General features: G+C 38.0%; 1 protein-coding gene across 1 annotated transcript in view; it reads right to left on the bottom strand.

Annotated features, from left to right (window-relative positions):
• The window catches only part of DDX10 (DEAD-box helicase 10), a 330,735-nt gene that overhangs the window by 266,326 nt on the left and 42,344 nt on the right, over positions 1 to 22,065 (bottom strand). The window contains exons 6-9 of the mRNA XM_066371626.1: positions 18,134 to 18,323; positions 14,550 to 14,676; positions 8,082 to 8,244; positions 4,275 to 4,359 (exon numbers count right to left, since the gene is read on the bottom strand). Of these exons, the coding sequence (XP_066227723.1) occupies positions 4,275 to 4,359; positions 8,082 to 8,244; positions 14,550 to 14,676; positions 18,134 to 18,323 (565 nt within the window). The remainder of the gene's footprint in view (positions 1 to 4,274; positions 4,360 to 8,081; positions 8,245 to 14,549; positions 14,677 to 18,133; positions 18,324 to 22,065) is intronic.

The raw sequence follows: 22,065 nt of genomic DNA, 5'->3' as shown, positions 1-22,065 counted from the left end.
CCAGGACACATAGGAGAAGCGCCCATTTGCTTCTCCACCCCCCCCTTCCTCTCTGTCTCTCTCTTCCCCTCCCGCTGGGGATGGCTCCTTGGCCTCTGCCCCAGGCGCTAGAGTGGCTCTGGTCACGGCAAAGCGACGCCCCGGAGGGGCAGGGCATCGCCCCCTGGTGGGCAGAGCATCGCCCCTGGTGGGCGTGCCAGGTGGATCCCAGTCGGGCGCATGCGGGAGTCTGTCTGACTGTCTCTCCCCATTTCCAGCTTCAGAAAAATACAAAAAAAAAAAAAAAAACCAAAAAAAAAAAATGTCAATAGATGCAGAAAAAGCATTTGATAAAATCCAGCACCCATTCATGATCAAAACTCTCAGCACACTGGGAATACAGGGAACATACCTCTACGTAATAAAGGCCATCTATAACAAACCCACAGCCAACATCATACTCAATGTGCAAAAATTAAAAGCAATCCCCTTATGATCAGGAACAAGGCAGAGGTGCCCCCTTTCACCACTCTTATTCAACATAGTTCTGGAAGTCCTAGCTACAGCAATCAGACAAGAAGAAATAAAAGGCATACAAATTGCAAAAGAAAAAGTAAAACTATCGTTATTTGCAGATGATATGATATTGTAGATAGAAAATCCTAAAGTCTCAGTCAAAAAACTACTGGACCTGATAAATGAATTCAGCAAGGTGACAGGGTATAAAATTAATACTCAAAAATCAGAGGCATTTTTATACACCAACAATGAACTGTCAGAAAGAGAAACTAAGGAAACAAGGAAACAATCCCCTTCACTATTGCAACCAAAAAAATAAAGTGCCTAGGAGTACATTTAACCAAGGAGATTAAAGACTTGTACTTCGAAAATTATAAAACATTGATAAAAGGAAACAAGGAAGATACAAACAAGTGGAAGCATATACCATGCTCATGGTTAGGAAGAATAAACATCATTAAAATGTCTATATTACCCAAAGCAATTTATAAATTCAATGCAATAACAATTAAAATACCAATGACCTACTTCAAAGATATAGAACACATATTCCAAAAATTTATATGGAACCAAAAAAGAACACGAATAGCCTCAGCAATCTTGAAAAGGAAGAATAAAGTGGAAGACATCACCTATCCTGATAGCAAGATATACAACAAGGCCATTGTACTCAAAACAGCTTGGTACTGGCATAAGAACAGGCATATAGATTAATGAACAGCTACCTGCAAAAAAATGAAACTAGACCACCAACTTACACCATTCACAAAAATAAACTCAAAATGGATAAAAGACTTAAATGTAAGGCGTGAAACCATAAGCATCTTAGAAGAAAACATAGGCAGTAAGCTCTCCGACATCTCTCGCAGTGATATATTTGCTGATTTATCTCCATGGGCAAGGGAAATAAAAGACAGGATGAATAAATGGGACTATAGCAAACTAAAAAGCTTTTGCACAGCCAAAGGCAATATGAGCAGAATAAAAAGACAAACTATACAATGGGAGAACATATTCGACAATATGTCTGATAAGGGATTAATAACCAAAATTTATAATGAACTTGTAAAACTCCACCAGAAAGATAAACAATCCAATCTAAAAATGGGCAAAAATAATGAATAGACACTTCTCCAAAGAGGACATACAGATGGCCACTAGGCATATGAAAAAATGCTCAACATCACTAATCATTAGAGAAATGCAAATTAAAACCACAATGAGATACCACCTCACACCAGTCAGAATGGCGCTCATCAACAAAACAACACAGAATAAGTGCTAGTGAGGATGCAGAGAAAAGGGAACCCTCCTGCACTGCTGGTGGGAATGCAGACTGGTGCAGCCACTGTGAAAACCAGTAGATTCCTAAAAAATTAAAGATCGAAATGCCTTTTGACCCAGCTATCCCACTTTTAGGAATATACCCCAAGAACACCATAGCACTGTTCCAAAAGGAGAAATGCAACCCCATGTTTATGGCAGCATTGTTCACAATAGCGAAGATCTGGAAACAGCCCAAGTGTCCGTCAATGGACGAGTGGATTAAAAAGCTTTGGTACATATACACTATGGAATACTATGGGGCCATGAAAAAGAAGGAAATCTTACCTTTTGCAACAACATGGATGGACCTGGAAACTATTATGTTAAGTGAAATAAGCCAGGCAGAAAAAGAAAAATATCATATGACCTCACTCACTGAGGAATCCAATGAACAATATGAACTGAGGAACGAAATTCAGAGAGTGGAGAGATCAAAGGGACCAGAGGAAAAGAGGACAGAGGGAAGGGGGATGATAGGGGGGAATAAACCTGAAGGGAACGGGGGGGGGGGGTGCTATCAGGAGGGGGGCAAGGGATATGTTGAAGGGAATATGGGGAATATACTAGAATCTATGTAAACACAATAAATTAATATAAAAAATGGAAAACAAGGCTGCTATTCTTCCCAGGTCTCATTTACTTAGATCTCATTATAAATCAAAATGTTATCATTCTAAAGGCAAGTCTGTCTGAATGCAGAATGATATCACACACAGAACCCATTTCTAATCCCACTGCTTATTCAAACTATATAAATGTAATAAAAAGACTGACTTTTGAACCCTCTAGTATTTATACATAAATCCTATTTTCACTATTGTACTATTCTCTTCCTTTATGTTGGTTAAAAGAAAAGCATTTAAGTGAGTACACTTTGACTAAACAGCCTATGTATAACAGCCCACAGGCTAAAACTAAATCAATTTAAAAATCTTTAAACATTCAAACCTTTTATGATAATTAGAAAACAAAGAAAGAAAGAGCTCTAGTTCTTAGGCTGTATAAGGATATGAAAAACCTTCATGCTGAAACAAACAACAAAATTAATCAGACAATGTCATCCAAGAACTGTGGACACAAAGAAATTTAGAAGTAAACACCAAAGGGACTCCATAGATAAACAAGGGATAGAGGACACTTTGCCCACTTGCTGAAAGAGAGGCAGGCCAATGGAAGAGCAAACCTTTTGGAGAAGGAGTTTCTGCTTCAATGAGAATTTAAATCTTGAGCATAAAGACCCTCCATCTCTGGGAAATCATTAACTACTAGAAGCTGGTAGCTTAGAAATCTGAAGTAACTGCTGTTACAGTTAGTATCTCTTCCATCATTAAACATCAATGTCTCATTGACATCCATGTTATAAATACTCAGTCACCCAGTTTTGATGAGAAAGAAAGCGGTAACAAAATGGAAAAACATCTGTGGCTAATCATGACTAACCATAACCCTATTGTGATTGTTCTTTAGATTGTTTCCAATTCTTAACCATACAGTAAATATCAGTAAGATGAACATCTTCACTGAAACTTTTTCCATCTCTCTATTTTCTTAAGTTCAATTTCTGAATGTGCAGTTACTGAGTCAAAAGGAAGAACTGTAAGACTTTTGATAAGCATTACAAAATGCTATCTAGAAAGATGCTAACCATTCTACTAGCTGCTACAATTCTACTAGCAGCATACAGCTTCCATCCTCACTGCAAGCTCAACAGCAATGACATCTGTTACTCTTTTCATTCATTCAGATACCTTCCTATGCCATTTACTCCCAAATAATTGACTTTATTATATTCTTTTCCAGATTCTTTTCCTAAGTTTGTTAGCATATACCGGGTGCTTTTATTGGGGAGGGAGTGGGGACATATAAAGAAAAAGGAGTATTTGAAAGTAGACTTCAGCTATGCCTCTAATTTCCACACTAGAGGAAAAAAAGAGAGAAATCTACAATTCGAAACTACCTTGCCTCTTTGCCCATTTACAGAAGGTAAGAGTACAGATCTAGTCTACAGGAGTCAGACTAGAGGATTCAAATCATCGCTCTGTGGACCTTCAAAAAAATTGTTTAATTGCTCAAAGATGCAGTTTCCTCATCTGGAAATAGGTACTGAATAAATAACAGTCCTATACCTCACTGAGGGGTCATGAGGATTCAGTGAGATGATGTTCAGTGAGCAGTTCTTGTAAAAAGTTTAGTAAGTAAAGAAAGTTAGAACAACAAAAACAAAAAATGTTAAGATTTTCATGGATTTCTCAGCAGTAATCATCAAATCTCAGCCATAAAGACTTATAATAGCTGAACAGTAGCTGAACAGTTACTCTCAAACTACAACACAAAAATGCCAAACCAGTACTCACTTAGCTGAATCCCTCCATTCCTTGACTACAACTCAAGAAGCACAGTTTTTTTGTTTAGATAGGACCAAACGCAAAGAAATGGGCCGGCACACCTACCTGGCAGTTCTACCTGCTCGGTGAATATATGTGTTGGCATCTTCTGGACAATCAAACTGAAGAACCCAATTCACAGCTGGGAAATCTGTACAGAAGAAATGTCAAGTCAGAAAATCAGTTTCAAGATCTGTCCTGCTGTACTATTTTTAATTTATAATATTACTTGCCAGGACTTTGTCACATCAAACTGATATAATATCATCTGTGAACTCTATTAAAAATAAAATTAATCGCACAAAGAGATAGTAAACACTTCTTGACAAAGTAAGCTAAAAATTAATGACAGTGTTTGAATGTGAAAATTATATCTTATCTGACACAGCAGACAGAAGCTTGTGTTACACAAATAATAAAATATACTGAGAGTTAATAACCTGAAAGAACCACTTTTTATGGGCTCCTAGTAAACTATAACACTGGTTTCTAAATTGAAATAAAGGTTTATTTTCCTGTTATTCCCATCTCCATTCAAGTCCCTCTCCCAATTTTTTAGCAATATCACTCCATATATATTTCTATCTACAGAAGTTTCCATTCATTTCCAGAAATCCTTCTCTCAACTCCTTAGTGTTCATTCTCTTACTACCTTTAGTCATTTAGGAATTTTGCTGTGAGGTTTTCAAAACTTTCTATCATAGAGAAAAGAACTGGGCACTTAAAATAAAAGATAGAAATAACAGGATAGAGAGGTAACAAAAGGAAATCTTTAGATAATTTCTAAACTTAATAAATTAAGAAAAGGCAGTATTACTTAAAAATAGAACTAAATACCAAAAGAAAATAAAGCAGATTTAAGTAGTTGTTTCTGAAGAGTGAGAAGGGGTAGCATAGGGACTGCTTTGTCTCATAACTCATTTTTACCCATATGCCTAAGTTGCTCATTAAAAAATTAAATAATTGAGAAAAATTAAGAATAAAATAAAGTTTTAAAAAAGATACTGGTATATTCTAAAACAAAATTTTTAACATTTATATAAGAATAGAGCTTCAGAATATGTAATGAACATTTTTGGAATAAAAAGACAAACTTAAATGTCCTTTCCTCCAGCAAAGAATAAATAAATTCATACTATGATATACTCTACAACAGTGGTCCCAACCCCCGGGCCACGGACCAGTAGCGGTCCGTGGGCCATTTGGTACCAGTCCACAAAGAAAGAATAAATAACATTATTTCCATTTTATTTATATTTAAGTCTGAACGATGTTTTATTTTTTAAAAATGACCAGATTCTCTCTGTTACATCCATCTAAGACTCACTCTTGACGCTTGTCTCAGTCACGTGATACATTTATCCGTCCCACCCTAAAGGCTGGTCTGTGAAAATATTTTCTGACATTAAACTGGTCCGTGGCCCAAAAAAGGTTGGGGACCAGTGCTCTACAAAATACATTAGATCTGTACACATCTCCATGGAAAGACTTCAAAAACCAAGTCATAGACCAGTATGTATATTATTTTTGTAAATTTTTAGACACAAGAAAATACTGTATCTTGCTTATGAATACTTTCATTAATGTTTTAAAAATAAACTAAAACAAGGTTCTTGACATTTTTGTGCTGAAGCCTATGAATCCTTTTTAAATGTATAAAGTAAAATATATAGGACCACAAAAGAAAAATTAAAATAAAATATAAACATTTTTATTAAAAATTTGACACAGTAGTGTCTATGCTTGTTTACTAACACATTAAATAACACAACCTAGTTGTGGTTCTTATAACCACAATATCAAAATAGTAGAGGGTAAACAATATTCCAAGATACCTGCAAAACTGTAATATAAAGTTATTTCAACCTAAAATTCTATTCCCATCCCAACTGTCATTCAAGAATAAAACTCAAGTATGCAATAAATCAAAAAATTTATTTCCCATGCACCCTTTCTTGGGAAGCTACTAGAGAATGAGATTTAAAAAGAAAAAAATAATAATAATAATGAAAAGATCTGGAAAGAGAAGTCCCAAGATGACAAATGAGAATCAGGCTTATGGACCAACCAGTCTAGATTCAAGCTGGAGACAGAAGATTCAAAGGAAAAAGAAACAGGCTGCATTTCAATGGTTAGACAACTAGGCATGTGGCAGCTATTGGAACATCTAATAACCATTAGAACTGGGAAACAAAACTAAGCAAATTTTAATTACTAATTCAAAGAAAAACACAAATGAAAGAACAAAAAAGAAGAATCATAGCATACTATATCTCTTAGCAAACAATTATAGTGAAAACAATGTAAATACAAAATGTTGATTTTTACCAAGTCATGATATGAAAATATAGCCTAGACAGTTTGCAAAACACGCATGCTTATCTGCTACTTCTAGTTACATGGGAATAAATTGACATGATGTCTTGAGATATGCTTAAAGTATTTCCAGAGAGATAAAGATACAGAAGAAGAATCATGAAAAAGACAGTTGCTGAAACTGGGTAGTATATGACGGTACATTAGAATTATTCTCTTTATGTATGTTTTAATGTTGCCAAAATAATTAAAGTGATTGAAGAATTCAAATTACTACCTAATTATTTTCATCTCATTTACTCTTATCTCCAATATTCCTACAATTACTTTCATACTTCATTCAATCTCTACAAAGTCATCAGATGTATATCACAGTAGCTTTTGGAAAGTTTAAATACATTAAATATGATTTTAAAATAAAAACTAGAATGGTTGGTGAAAAGATATACTTCACCGATTTTTAATAATAAGATTTTTCTTATTAAATGAGTTGTAATATTTATCAAGTTTCCAATTTTCAAATAAACTTTTTTTCATGTCTTTTTTTTTTTTTTAAGTGAGAGAGACAGAGACAGAGAGGCAGACAGACAAGAAGGAAGGGAGAGGAGAAGAATCAACTCACAGTTGGGGCACTTTTGTTGTTTATTGATTGCTTCCCACATGTGCCCTGATGGCAGGCAGGGAGGCAGCAGAGCCAGTGACCCCCTGCTCACGCAGCGAAGCAACCATGAAGTCATGTCTGTGATCCCACACTCAAGCCAGCAACCCTGCACTCAAGCTGGATGAGCCCACACTCAAGCCATCAACCTCGGGGTTTTGACCCTGGGTCCTTAGCATCCCAGGTTGATGCTCTCTCCACAGTGCCACCATCTGGTCAGGCACATTTTTTTTTTTGTATTTTTTGTATTTTTCTGAAGCTGGAAACGGGGAGGCAGTCAGACAGACTCCCGCATGCGCCTGACCGGGATCCACCCGGCACGCCCACCAGGGGGCGATGCTCTGCCCATCCAGGCCGTCGCTCTGTCGCGACCAGAGCCACTCTAGCGCCTGGGGCAGAGGTCAAGGAGCCATCCCCAGTGCCCGGGCCATCTTTTGCTCCAATGGAGCCTCGGCTGCGGGAGGGGAAGAAGGAGACAGAGAGGAAGGAGAGGGGGAGGGGTGGAGAAGCAGATGGGTGCTTCTCCTGTGTGCCCTGGCCAGGAATCGAACCCGGGACTTCTGCACGCCAGGTCGATGCTCTACCACTGAGCCAACCAGCCAGGGCCAGGCACATTTTTTTCATATCTTTAAACTTTTAATCCTTCTTTAATTCTGTAGGCTCTTCAGGAGTGTGATATAGTTATTATTATTAAACAGTAAGAGCACACAGATGAAATTATTATATAAATCTTCACTGATATATCCTTAATGTTAATCACCTCACTTACCAATTTACTTGTTTTTCTCATATAAGAAAGCCCAATTATTTGATTCGAACTATCTGAATTCCCAAAATCTACCCATTTATAAGCAAATTTTATTTCCCACGATTACTGACACTTTCTCCTGTTTTCTTACCCAGCCCCCGGGCTGCAATATCAGTAGCAAAGAGTACTGCAGCTCTCTTGCGGACAAATTCATTATAGACTTCCATTCTTCTCATCTGCTGCTGTCGACCATGAAGGGCAAGAATAGAAATACCAGGACGGAACCGGCAGAACACTCGATACAGGTACTGAACCTAAGCGTTAACAGAAAAATGAGTTTAATTCATCTAGATAGCAGCAGCAATGTAAGCTTATAAGATGAACAGGAACAATGAATTAAGGAACACAAGTTCCACTAATTAAAGATATGTACAGCAGAGAAAGGGATATGTAGTAGAGTTCTGGTGTTAAAGCATTTTTGCTCACAGTATTTACTAAAACAATTCTGGGAAAAAAATTTGCACCCCTAATATTTTTACGTTTATATGACATTTTTTCTAACTTAATTGGTTACAAAGTCCATAATTTCTAGTATATTATAAATACTGATATTTTAAAATAAAAACTTAAAACTTCTTCCAGATGTACCAAATAGATTCTAAATAGCAGAGCAATCTGATATTCACTACCAATTTTTTTATTAAATTTATTGGGGTGACACTAGTCAACAAAATTATACAGGTTTTAATTTTTTAATTTATTTATTTATTTTTACAGAGACAGAGAGAGAGTCAGAGAGAGGGATAGACAGGGACAGACAGGAACGGAGAGATGAGAAGCATCAATCATTAGTTTTTCGTTGCGCATGGCGACACCTTAGATTCCTTTCTCATATGTGCCTTGACAGTGGGGCTACAGCAGACCGAGTAACCCTTTGCTTGAACCAGTGACCTTGGGTCCAAGCTGGTGAGCTTTGCTTAAACCAGATGAGCCCGCGCTCAAGCTGGCGACCTCAGGGTCTCGAACCTGGGTCCTCGGCATCCCAGTCCAACGCTCTATCCACTGTGCCACCACCTGGTCAGGCAACAAAATTATACAGGTTTTAGGTGCACAATTCCACAACACATCATCTGTGCCCTGTATTGTGTGTTCACCACTCCAAGTCAAGTCTCCATCCATCACCATTTATCATCATTTTTAAATATGGCAAAGTAATGAGAAGACTATGCATTATGTGAGGGCCCCTCAATTCTGCTGTGAACCTAAAAGCAGCTCTAAATAAATGAATTCTTAAGAAAAAAAGGTTAAAAACACAATGTGAAGAAATCTCTCTTTAACAGAAATTTTAGGCCCTGGCCAGGTAGTTCAGTGGATAGAGCGTTAGTGGCATGCAGACGTCCCAGATTCAATCCCTGGTCAGGGCAGATGTGAGAAGCAACCATCTGCTTCCCTACCCTTTTCTCCCCCTTCTCATCCAGCGGTTGCCTGGTGGATCCAGACTGGTGTATTCAAGAGTCTGTCTCACTATATCCTACCCTCCTTTCACTTAAAAAAAAAAAGAAATTTTAGATCATTTCTTTTTGTCCTTGAACTCTTATTTCCTGACCCCACAGAATTTTACTTCATAGTTTATGCTTTAAAGCAGTGGTCCCAAACCTTTTTTTGGGCCACGGACCAGTTTTTTGTTGTTGTTTTTTTCTTTTTCTTTTTCTTTTTTTTATTCATTTTAGAGAGGAGAGGGAGAGACAGAGAGAGAGAGAGAGAGAGAGAGAGAGGAGAGACAGAGAGAGAAAGAAGGGGGGAGGAGCTGGAAGCATCAACTCCCATATGTGCCTTGACCAGGCAAGCCCAGGGTTTTGAACCAGCAACGACCTCAGCATTTCCAGGTCGACGCTTTATCCACTGCGCCACCACAGGTCAGGCTAGAGAAAGAGAAGGGGGAGGAGCAGGAAGTATCAACTCCCATATGTGCCTTGACCAGGCAAGCCCAAGGTTTCAAACTGGCAACCTCAGTGTTCCAGGTCGACGCTTTATCCCACTGCGCCACCACAGGTCAGGCTGGACCGGTTTAATGTCAGAAAATATTTTCACGAACCAGCCTTTAGGGTGGGACGAATAAATGCACAAAATAAAATTATGTAACTGGCATAAAAACTGTGGTACTTTTAAATATAATTGTCGAACTTACAAGACAAGCGCCAAGAGTGAATCTTAAGACGGATGTAACAGAGGGAATCTGGTCATTTTTTAAAAATAAAACATCGTTCAGACTTAAATAAAAATAAAACGGAAATAATGTAAGTTATTTATTCTTTTTCTGCGGACTGGTACCAAATGGCCCACAGACCAGTACCAGTCCGCAGCACAGGGGTTGGGAACCACTGCTTTAAAGTCTTTTGACTACTATATTAAAATTTATGATTTTCTACAACAAAACCATGTATATCAGTTTCAACTTTTTAAAAGTTCCTGTGGCAGGCCCTGGCCGGTTGGCTCAGTGGTAGAGCATCAGCCTGGCGTGTAGGATTCCCGGTTCGATTCCCAGCCAGGGCACACAGGAGAGGCACCCATCTGCTTCTCCACCCCTCCCCCTCTCCTTCCTCTCTGTCTCTCTCTTCCCCTCCCGCAGCCAAGGCTCCACTGGAGCAAAGTTGGCCCGGGCGTTGAGGATGGCTCTATGACCTCTGCCTCAGGCGCTAGAATGGCTCTGGTTGCAACAGAGCGGCTCCCCAGATAGGCAGAGCATTGCCCCCTGGTGGGCATGTCTGGTGGATCCCGGTCAGGCACATGTGGGAATCTGTCTGACTGCCTGTTTCCAGCTTCAGAAAATTACAAAAAAAAAAGTTCTTGTGGCCATAAAGTTTCACTAAACATTTTCTTCCTAGATTAAATTATTAATACAATTATTATTAGTATAGAACTGACCAAAACAAGAAATGCTAGAATTTATTTTTGAAAAACTGTTAGATATAAAAAAGTAATTTTATTGTTGTATGTTGGAAAATATACAATAGTGCATGTTACTACATCTCTTACTTTATGAGACCAAATGGAGCTGATTATTATAGTTTTACTATTTGTCTTTTTTAGTTTATGTATTCAATACTTCTGATTACTAAACTGAGGCAGAGTATAGCATCATTTTAATGTAAGTATTAAGAAAATCTCTTCACAAAAATATAGGAAAATGAATGAACTTAACTCTCTGAACTCTATGAATATTTCAGGAAGGTGACTTGACTTGGGGTAGTGAATATACAACATACAGATAATGTAATATAGAATTGTACACCTAAAACCTCTTTAATTTTATTAACCAATGTCACCTCAATAAATTCAATAAAAAAACTCTAAAATTTTTCAAAATCATGATGATACCATTATTTATAATTATCAACTAATAACTCCATTAAGTCTCTCTTCAAATTTTGTTGAAAGTAAAGAATGGGAAACCACCTGAATTGTAAAATGACTTATCTTGTTATTAGAATCATTCACTTTGTGAGCAGCTACCCTGGTGCTCTGACCATAAGATAATGAACTAATAAGATTAAGGATAGATGGACACATGCCTTTCTTTTGTCAAGTTTTAAAAAGAACTACCATGAAAAGGAGATGGGAAATGAGAACCTGCAGACCACAGATGTCCCTCAGGCAAGCCAATCCCAGAAAAGCAGATACAGAAATGAAAACTTTCTGCAATCTGCATCTCTCAAATCAAGACTGACTTTAGATTCGTGCTCTTGAAAACACTGGCTGAAGCGAAAGACATATGTAAAATAAAGACCTGTAGGTTCTAACTAAGGAATTTAAATTTAATTCTAAAATTTACAGAAAAAATCATTGGAAGGTTTGCAGCAAGGCAGTGATGTAATTCCAGTTTCTACTTTCCAAAGATCACCCTTGCTCTAACGTGGAGTAACTACAGGAAAGAAAGGAAAGGAATGGGAAGACTAACCAGGAGTAAGAGAAAGTTAAGCATGATCCAGAGCAGTGGTAGTCAACCTGGTCCCTACCGCCCACTAGGGGGCGTTCCAGCTTTCATGGTGGGTGGTAGTGGAGCAACCAAAGTATAAATAAAAAGATTTAACTATAGTAAGTTGTTTTATAAAGATTTATTCTGCCAAACTTAGCAAAAATCCGACATAAAGTACTTGGTAAGTAATTATTATTATATGCTTTAACTTGATGTAACTCTGCTTTATAATTTTATAAAGTTACTTCCCTACTTTATAAATCACCATTACTGTGGAACCGGTGGGCAGTTAGAAAATTTTACTACTAACAGAGATACAAAAGTGGGCGATAGGTATAAAAAGGTTGACTATCCCTGGTCCAGAGTAAAGTGTAGCATGAGGAGTGGTGAGAAGTGGCAGAGCTAATGAGAGTTATCCATCTTTATCCAAAGATGGATAAAGACAGACAAGAATTAAGAATTAAGTCATTTATTGAGATGAGGAAGTAGATCTTAGGGAAAGAAAATTTTTAATTGTTTTTCCTATGTTAAATTTGAGATGCCCTTGGCCCTGGCCGGTTGGCTCAGTGGTAGAGCGTCGGCCTGGCGTGCAGAAGTCCCGGGTTCAATTCCCGGCCAGGGCACACAGGAGAAGCGCCCATTTGCTTCTCCACCCCTGCCCCTCTCCTTCCCTGTCTCTCTCTTCCCCTCCCGCAGCGAGGCTCCAATGGAGCAAAGATGGCCCGGGCGCTGGGGATGGCTGCTTGGCCTCTGCCCCAGGCGCTAGGGTGGCTCTGGTTGCAAAAGAGCGATGCCCTGGAGGGGCAAAGCATCGCCCCCTGGTGGGCAGAGTGTCGCCCCCTGGTGGGCATGCCGGGTGGATCCCGGTCGGGCGCATGCGGGAGTCTGTCTCTCCCCGTTTCTAGCTTCAGAAAAATACACACACACACACACACAAAAAAAAAATTTGAGATGCCCTCTAGACATTCAACTGGAAATACCTAGTAATCTAGTAAATAGAGTCTGGGGCTCAGGAAAATGGTCAAGGTCGGAGACATGGATTTGCCAGCTGCCAGAATACAGATGGCATTTAAAGCCATGGAACTGAAGAGAGTGCCAAGAAAAAGTATAGATGGGAAAAGGGCAGAGAACAGAGATTTGAAGCCCTCTACAAGCTGTAATGGTCAGGCTAAGGAGAACCAGCAAGGAATGTTAACAGAGTAGTCAGAGGACAATGGAAAGCATGTTAGTGTGGAGTCACGGAGTCACAGAAGTCTAAATAAGTATTTCAAGAAGGAAAGAACGGTCAACTATTCTTATTCTATTATTATTCTATTAATATGCTCCTGATAGGTCAGCAAAGATAAGGACTAATGACTGACCACTGACTTTAAGAAGCTGTATCTCTTAACAGGGGCTGTGTCTGGGGGACTCAGGACAGAAGAGGAGGTGAGGCAGTCATGTTGCCAGTAAAGATAAATCTTTAAAAGAGTTTGCTGTGAAGAAAAGCAGAAAAAAGAGGCAGTGACTGGAAAGGACATGAGATATATTTGTCATTCTTACTATGGGCAATATTCAAGAATAACAGGGAGATGAGAGTAGACAGGACAGAGCACATGTGCAGTAGCAGAGCCTTGTGCAGGCAAGAGGACCTGGAGCACATGTAGAGGGATGAGCACAGATACTTCACCCATGGTGATAAAAGGGACAGCGGAGTATTATAGAGTAGAAGCTTTAAATATAAACTCTTAAATTTATTTCCTTGCATACAGATGCCAAAAACATCCCTTCTTCAGGAGATGTAAGGTTCTAAAAATCTAAAATAGATCCTAAAATAAAATTCTGAAGTCATTCTTTACATGGTAAAGTGAGAGACCACTATTATCTTCTTCATAAGATGCAGGGAAGCTCAGCCTCATATCTATTCCAAAAGTTACAAATCTAGACTCAACCCATTGTATGCCAACAACATCATCAGGGAATGCGGAAAAGTGACAAATATCAGTCAGGGTCCCTTCTCTGTAAGGGAAGGAACTCAGTTTTCTTACACATCACTAAATCCCTTACTTGCAGGACAAGGCCAGTGTTGAAGAAATGATTATTAATTAAATAAAGACATAAACACTAGAGAAGGAGAGAAGAGGGAGTTGATTGTAATAAGGAAATGGGAGTATCAGAAAAGGACTTCCAAATACAGCATTTGAGCTTAGCCTTAAAAGATGTTAACGATTCCCCCGGAACTGGGGTGAAGGGAGCAGAAAGAGTATCCCAAAGATCAGCATGAACAAAGATACGGAAGCAAGAAAATAACTGGCACATTCAGTTCAGTATTCATGGGGGGCAGGTGAGTCTCGGGTTATAAAGGCCTCTGGGTAGTGTAGTTACCCCATTGTTCATTTCACTGGTAGCTGAGGGCCATTATGGTCTAAATATTGTGCTGGGTACTAACAATACTGAAGTAAAGAGATTCTTCCCTTATGGAACTTATATATAAATTTCACCCACGAGTTCCTTTATAAACAAAGAGGATTCTCTATGTATGGATCCCTCACCACATCTAGCACTGTATTTACTAGAAAAAAATTGCTACTTATCTAACTGAAATTTGATATTTTAAAAGGATGACCCAACATGAATAATTTAAGAAAAATAACTATGCAGTACCTCTTTACAACTGGAGAAAAATACAATACTTTTCTTCTTCAGATGACTTCTCAAAAAGGAATACAGTACACTTATTTTTTGCTGCAGCTCACAAACTATGTAGTTCTGTTCCAAAGTGGCAGGGGTGCTTATGGAAATAAAAGGAGAAAAAACACTGAAAACACGCCATGTTGGTAACTTTGAAAACCAGAATAGAAAAAGAAAGAATACAAATGTTAACAGTTGTGTGCCTTTCAAATTTCTTTCTCTCTCTCACACACACACACACACACTCACATACTCCAAAAAAAGAACTTCTCTACTGTCCCTCAGGAAATAAACTCCACATATAACTAAAATATATTCAAAATCCCTTATAGATTATATATCAAAAATACACACACAGTGGTTACTTCTGAAAAGCAGGGTCAAGGAACAACTGAGGGTGCATGAGGAAACTTGCTGAGCTGATAGTAATCTGCCACATCTTACAAAGGGGCTTGGGTTATGCAGATATACATATTTATCAAAACTTAGCAAATGTGCTCTTAATTTATGCATTTCATTGTATGGAAAAATTACCTCAAGATAGAAAATCTCTATACATAACTGAATTCTAGTTAGTGACATGGGCACTGAAATACCTATGGGAAGTGTACAGATGGCTTCAATTTACTTTGAAATTCATCAAAAATAAGATACTTGACCCTGGCCAGGTGGCTCAGTGGATAAAGTGTCAACCCTGTGCACCAGACATCACATTTCAAAAATGAAAATAAAACAGATTTTCAGAAAAGCCAAAACAAATTTTTTCACTATAAACCTGAACCATAACAAAACTCTTTGGGCACAATACAAGAAATAAAAAAACAAAAACATCAGAAAAGAATAAGTACTTGGATAAGTCTAAATAAATACTAATTTTCAAACAGTAATAATAATGGCTCATGAGGCTTAAAATAAATGAAATTAAAATATTTCACAATGAGGACAGAGGAGAAAGGGTAAACAGACTTAAATAATAGGCTAAATTAAATCCAAATTAAATTCAATCCTCCATTTAAAGGCAAGTATCATACCAGATTAAATTAGAACCATACGCTGTTACAAAGACAAATCTAAAGTAAGTGCATATACACTGTAGAAAGTTAAAGATTCACCAAGCACCCTGGACAGTTGGCTCAATGGTAGAGTGTTGGCCTGGTGTATGGATGTCCCAGGTTCCACTCTTGGTCAGGGCACATAGGAGAAGCGATCATCAGCTTCTCCATCCCTCCCCCTCCCCTCTTTCTCTTCTGCAGCCATGGCTCTACTGGTTTGAGCACATTGGCCCAGGGCACTGAGGATGGCGCCATGGAGCCTCCACCTCAGGCACTAAAAATAGCTTGGTTGCAAGCATTACCCCAGATGGGCAGAGCATCGGCCCCAGATAGGGGTTGCCAGGTGGATCCCGGTCAGGGAGCATGCAAAAGTCTGTCTCTCTATCTCCCCTCTTCTGACTTGGAAAAGAAGAAAAAAAATTTATCAAGCAAATTCTAACCAAAAGAGGGTTGCTAGAGACAGACTAATATCAAACTACAGTTTAAGGCAAAAAGTATTAGTAAAGATAAAGAGGAATATTTCATAATGATCAGTGATTCAAATTAACAGGAAATGAAATAATAAATTTGTATGCACTAAATAACAGAAACTCAGAATATCTATCTCAAATTTGAAATGTTTTATAACTTACCACACAATCCAACCTATATTTACTGTAAAACAGCAAATCACTAGGGCCCAAAGACAACTATTTTCTCTTTAGAAAGATGTAGAAGTGTATTTTGTCACATTACAGAATAAATGTATAAAGAAAACACATTGGTATATTTTCTCAGTATATTCTGACATGCAACTTCAGAAAGAACTAAACTTTTAACTTATTTTCCTGATCTTTCACAATTTAAGAGTAGATACTATATAATGCCTTAAAATATTCCTGACTATAGTTTCTCATGGTATAATAAATTGCTAAGTTGCTAAAGGGGAAAATTCAATAATGACAGACAAAATTCACAACAGCATCTGCTTCTTATAGAGCTTCTGGAGAAATTGAGATTACAAAGTACTGTAGTCACTATCATTATGCAGTTTTATAAATTGTTACCAAAGACCTGCCCTCTAAAATGCCTTCTGAAAGCCATACTTTTTTACAAATAATGGAACATTTCAAGAATCATTTATGAAATAAACAGTCTTTGGATTCAGGTTTTTCTAACAAACTCTATAAACTACATATAATAACCAACTATTATCTACAGAAATTGGGAACAGGAATAATATGTACAATTAACTTAATATAAATTACAAAAGGTTTTAGAGACCATCAAATGACTGATAAATTAGTATCTGGTAAAGACACTATGTTTTGAAAACAGAAAGCAAAAAGAAAAATGAAGAAAATCAAAAGACCGAGACACACAACTTTACAAAGACCAATGTCTACTCATAGTAAGCCGAGGAGGAAACTATACTTCAAGTATCTCTTGCTATTCCAGTATTCAGATTCTCCTAAATTTATCCATTAGGCTCACCTGGAAATGTAGAGCCTTGCCTCTTAGGCATTTTCTCATCCTAGACAGATGTTAGCTAGGCCAACGTCAAGGTGGGACTGAATACCCATTTTCCCTGTATTTAAAGACTTTCCAAGAGGATAACCCAATTCATTTTCCTAATCTGTTTCTTTTTCAACTAACATTTCATAAAAATAAATGGGAGGTCAGATAGAGATAATGGCAGGGTTGAATCCATAGTGAGATCTTCAACACACTCAAATTATATTCATTGGAAAGCATTTCTGGAAGTCAAATGTGTCCACGGCCCACAATGATTCAAACCAAATCAACATATTATTCCAAATATCATATCAAAATTCACTTTAAAACATATTTCTCTTGAACCATTTACACATATTACACACACTCTCTTTTACACGTTTTAGTGTCGCATAAACACACAAACCTTACTGTCCAGTTTTCAGTGAAACCAAGACAAAATAATAGTTGCTGGAACATTTTAAATGGAAAAGTACTTTGCTAAATATCAATGCATTTGATAAAATGTGTTCCATAGCACATTAGTCTGCATAATGCACCTATAAAGAATGATTCTGTACCCAAATAATTTTGCTAAATGCAGAAACTACATTCATCTCCCACTGCTTTAGAGAATTATAATGTCTATGAAAATATTAAAGGTTCTGGGAAGTCTTGAAGAATACTGTTTTACTTTAACTCAATATTTACTATTTACCTATCAAGGAATGCATCCCCTCTACCCACTTTATGGGGGATAGTTGGTGAATAAATACCTGCTAACATCTTATAAAAAAATATTTGTTTCCAGACCATCTTTGGAAAATCTGCATAAGAGTATTATCACATATAAAAATGCATCAAGAATGTTAAGTAATTTTTACTAATATATTTACTATGGTTTGCATATCTAATAATACATAAAATGGTGTTTTCTTTCCTACTAAAGTAATATTAATTTGAAATGTCAAATTCTTAAAAGAGAAAACATTGGTTTTGATTGCATCAAATATAGTTTCAGATAGTACATACCTGTATTTTGCTTTTTCATGAACCCAGACATATTCAGGGTTTTTCAAACTCAAGCGTGCAAGGTCCTTTACAGATTTGGTTTGTGTTGCTGAGAAAAGTAAAGTCTGACGTTTCTTGGGAAGATTTTCAATAATAGCATTCATAGTATCAGCAAAGCCCATATCCAAGATTCTATCTGCTTCATCAAGAACTAAAAAGTGAAAATACAAGTTGAACCACAATATTTAAAATATACATTAGGCTTCAGAAAAATACAAAAATAAAAATAAAATAAAAAATAAGTAAATAAAATATACATTAGGCTATGCCAGGTAGCTCAGACAGGCAGGGCACCATCCCAATACACCATCCCCAGTCATCAGAGTCCATATGAATTAACCAATGCATGCATTAAAGAATGGAACAACAAACTGACATTTCTCTCTCCCTCTCTATACCCTCCACTTCCTCTCTCTCTAAAAATAAATCAATAAATAAAATTTAAAAAAAATAAAATACACATTAGGCTAAATGCAATGCCATATCCTGGACTGAACCCTAGAACAGAAAAAGAACATTAGTAGGAAAAAGTAATGGCATGTGAGAGATACCCTTTATCGCTCCCCTTGAAAGTTCAACAAATTAAACAGCTATAACAGCAAAAGAACCCCAGCTGGGCTAGCAGGCTTGCCTGAAAAGATCTGCATGTGGAATTGACTAAAGGAGGGAATGGTTGAGAAGGGGTACGGAAGATAAGACACTCCAGATAACTCCAGAGAGGAGGGAAACTTTGTCTGGTTTTTGTCTGCCTGGACTCCAGAGAGAAAAGAAACCCAGATTGACTGGGTCTTCCGCTGGGAGGAATGCTGATTGGGCGACAGTTGGGGAAATAAGCCGCCAAAGTGGTGGCAGAACAAGGGGTCACCACCAGCATTCCCAAAGTCTACCAGCAGCCCACACTCAGCACTAAGACAGAGAAAAACAAAGTACAGCCTCCCGAACTCCCAGATCCCTCCTCCATCCGCTCACAGGGAAGACAATGGCAGAAACATACCCCAGAGCAAGTTCTACAGAGACACTCTTTCCCCTGAAGAACAGAGGTCATCTGTGTCTGGTCCCCTGGTCTGCTGAGGAGTGCCCTAAGGCCTGAGATCACCATTGCTAAAGCCATAAAGCCCTCACAATACATCCCCACCCATCATTGCTACTGGAATCCAGCCTCCATCAACATGAGAGCAAAGCTCAGTAAAAGCCAAGAAATTTCAAAACCTAAAACTTGTAATCTAGCACCACATACTGGAAAAATACATAAAAACCTCTTGAAACAGAAACACTTTCTATTTCTTTTGAATTTCATTTTTCTTTTTCTTTGTGTGTTTTGTTTGTTTTGTACCATTGTTTCTGTTCTTAGGGTTTTTGTGATTTTTCTCTTTTACTTTTTATTATTTTTTGAGGTTTTTTGGTGTGATTTCTTAAGAATACCACTCTCAAATTCTTAAGAAATACCATTTCTTAAGAATACCATTAAGGCAGAAGAAATTAATACCATGGCCACAAGAAACAGATGTAGTTCAGAAAGAAACTGAAAAATCTCTAGAAAACAATCTCAATCACATGGAAACCTTGGAGTTAAATAAGAGAATTCAAGATTGAAGTTCTGAAAATACTCAATGAGATGAAAAGAAAACACTGATAGGCAGCATAATGAGCTCAGAAATCAACTTAATGACTACTTCACTAAGGAGATTAAAAGTTTAAAAACAGAGATGAAGAACTCAATACATGAATTGAAAAATGAGCTAGCAAGATTACCTAATAGAACAGGCCAGATAGAGGAGAGAATTAGTGACATCAACTAGAGATGCTAGAGAGAGAAGAGAGAGATCACGAATTTAAAAAAATGACTGAGCTCTACAAGTATTGTCTGGCTCCATCAGAAAGAACAATATAAGAATAATGGGGGCCCTGGCCGACTGGCTCAGTGGTAGAGTGTCAGCCTGGCGTGCATATGTCCCAGGTTCAATTCCCAGTCAGGAAACACAGGAGAAGAGACCATCTGCTTCTCCACCCTCCTCTCTCTCTCTCTTTCTGTTACCTGCCCACAGCCATGGCTCGGTTGGAGCAAGTTGGCCCCAGGCACTGAAGTTGGCTCCATGGCCTCGCCTCAGGCACTAAAATAGCTCGGTTGCCAAGCAATGGAGCAATGGCCCCAGATGGACAGAGCATCACCACATGGGGGGCTTGCCAGGTAGATCCTGGCTGGGGCACATGTGGGAGTCTGTCTCTCTGCCTCCCTGCTTCTTAAAAAAAATTTTTTTTAAATAACAATAATGGATATATCAGAGGAAGAGAGAGAGAGAGAACAGAATGGAGAGCTTTTTCAAACAAATAATTGATGAGAACATCCCAAGCCTATAGAAAGAGTTCGATCCTCAAATCCAAGTAGAAACAGAATGTTGAGTTACCTCAAATCAAACAGACCTTCTCCAGGGCACACGGTAATAAAACTGTCAAAAATAAAAGACAAAGCAAGGCAGCCAGGGAAAAGAAGAATATAATATATCAGGTCTACTGGAAAGTTCTGTCCATTTCTATCACAAGTTTCGACACGTAAGCACATTTATTTGGCACATGTGTGCCTCTCTATTTTTATCACTTAATATATACATACTGACGTAGCAAATTAACTAAAACAAAGTTGATTCACGTTAGTCTTATGTGTGAAGCGATAGTGTACCCATGGCTACTGATAAAGCTCATTTACGCCACTGTATTTTACAAATTTCAACAAGGAAGAAATGCTACAGAAGCACGTAGAAATTTATTGAAAGTGTTTGGTGAAGGTACAGTTTCTGATAGGACATGCAGAAGATGGTTCGAAAAATTCAAAACAGGTGATTTCGACCTTTCTGATAAGCCACGTTCTGGGTGGCCATCTTTGATCGATGACGATGTTGTTAAGACCATGTTGGAGCAAGATCCTTTTCTGACAACATCAGAGATAGCAGAAAGGCTTAATTCAGCTCAGCAAACCATTTTGGACTATATTCGGAAGATAGGATTGGTGTGGAAATATTCAAGATGGGTGCCACATGAATTAAGTCAGAAGAATTTGGATGATCCAGTTGTCATATGCACATCTCTGCTTGCTTGGAACAAAATCGAGCCCTTCTTGAACCGGATGATAACTGGGGATGAAAAGTGGATTACCTACAAAAACATCGTAAGGAAAAGGGTATACTGTGACCCAGAAAACCTAGCCCTTCCACTTCTAAACCAAATTTGACTCTGAATAAGAGAATGTTGTGTATATGGTGGGCCATTCGAGGACCAATACATTATGAGCTTTTAAAATTGAACGAAAAGCTCAATTCGGAGAAGTATTGTCAGCAACTGGATAATTTAAAGACAGCAGTCCAAGAGGCTGGCGATGTTCAATAGAAAGAACATCATACTGCATCAGGATAATGCCAGGCCACATGCTACTTTGGGGACTCGTCAAAAAATTGCAGAACTACGCTGGGAAATTCTGTCACATCCACCATATTCCCCAGACTTAGCACCCTCCGACTATCACTTGTTTTTGTCCTTACAAAATTTTTTGAAGGGCAAAAAATTCAAAAATGAAGAAGATATCAAACAAGCACTGGTTCAATTTTTCACATCAAAAGATAAAACATTTTTCAAAAATGGGATATACAGCCTGACCTGTGGTGGCGCAGTGGATAAAGTGTCGACCTGGAAATGCTGAGGTCGCTGGTTCAAAACCCTGGGCTTGCCTGGTCAAGGCACATATGGGAGTTGATGCTTCCAGCTCCTCCCCACCTTCTCTCTCTCTCTCTCCCTCTCTGTCTCTCTCTCCCTTTCTCTCTCCTCTCTAAAATGAATAAATAAAATTTAAAAAAAAAAGGACTTCATTTAAAAAAAAAATGGGTTATACAAATTGCCCTCAT

Source organism: Saccopteryx leptura, chromosome 1 (genome assembly GCF_036850995.1).
Source record: "Saccopteryx leptura isolate mSacLep1 chromosome 1, mSacLep1_pri_phased_curated, whole genome shotgun sequence".
Classification (NCBI taxonomy): domain Eukaryota; kingdom Metazoa; phylum Chordata; class Mammalia; order Chiroptera; family Emballonuridae; genus Saccopteryx; species Saccopteryx leptura.
Note: the sequence above shows the minus strand (reverse complement) of the source record. Positions and strands in the feature narration are given on the sequence as shown.